Source organism: Corvus brachyrhynchos, unplaced genomic scaffold (assembly GCF_000691975.1).
Source record: "Corvus brachyrhynchos isolate BGI_N302 unplaced genomic scaffold, ASM69197v1 scaffold309, whole genome shotgun sequence".
In the NCBI taxonomy this organism is placed as follows: Eukaryota; Metazoa; Chordata; class Aves; order Passeriformes; family Corvidae; genus Corvus; species Corvus brachyrhynchos.
This window is the reverse complement of record NW_008240227.1, coordinates 5,410-5,698: the sequence shown is the minus strand read 5'-3', so window position 1 is coordinate 5,698 and position 289 is coordinate 5,410. Positions and strand designations below refer to the sequence as shown.

Genomic DNA, 289 nt, shown 5'->3' with positions numbered 1-289 from the left:
CCGAGGACCCCGAAAGCCCTTCCCGCGCCTCGGTGGCCCCGCGGCGTGTCCCCAAAGTGTCCCTTCCCGCGCAGATTTACATCACGTGCCACCTGAAGGTGACACCGGCCGAGCAGAGCCCGGACGCGCTCAACAAGGCCTGCTCCTTCAACAAGGCCCTCAACACGTGAGTGGCACCCTTGGGGGCATCTTGGCACGCCGGTGGCACCGGGTGGTGGCATGGGGTGACCGCTGTCCCCTCGTCACCGCAGCTGGGCGCCCGTGGAGGGGACAAGGGACATCTGCAGCT

The 289-nt window shown here is 67.8% G+C and overlaps 1 protein-coding gene across 1 annotated transcript in view; it reads left to right on the top strand.

The window, feature by feature from the left end:
- LOC103622942 (zona pellucida sperm-binding protein 3) overlaps window positions 1-286 on the top strand; it is a gene marked incomplete at its 3' end in the record, with an annotated part of 13,187 nt that extends 12,901 nt beyond the window's left edge. Inside the window, exons 5-6 of the mRNA XM_008641968.2 lie at window positions 17-166; window positions 252-286. Of these exons, the coding sequence (XP_008640190.1) occupies window positions 17-166; window positions 252-286 (185 nt within the window). The remainder of the gene's footprint in view (window positions 1-16; window positions 167-251) is intronic.
- Window positions 287-289: the final 3 nt, after the last annotated feature.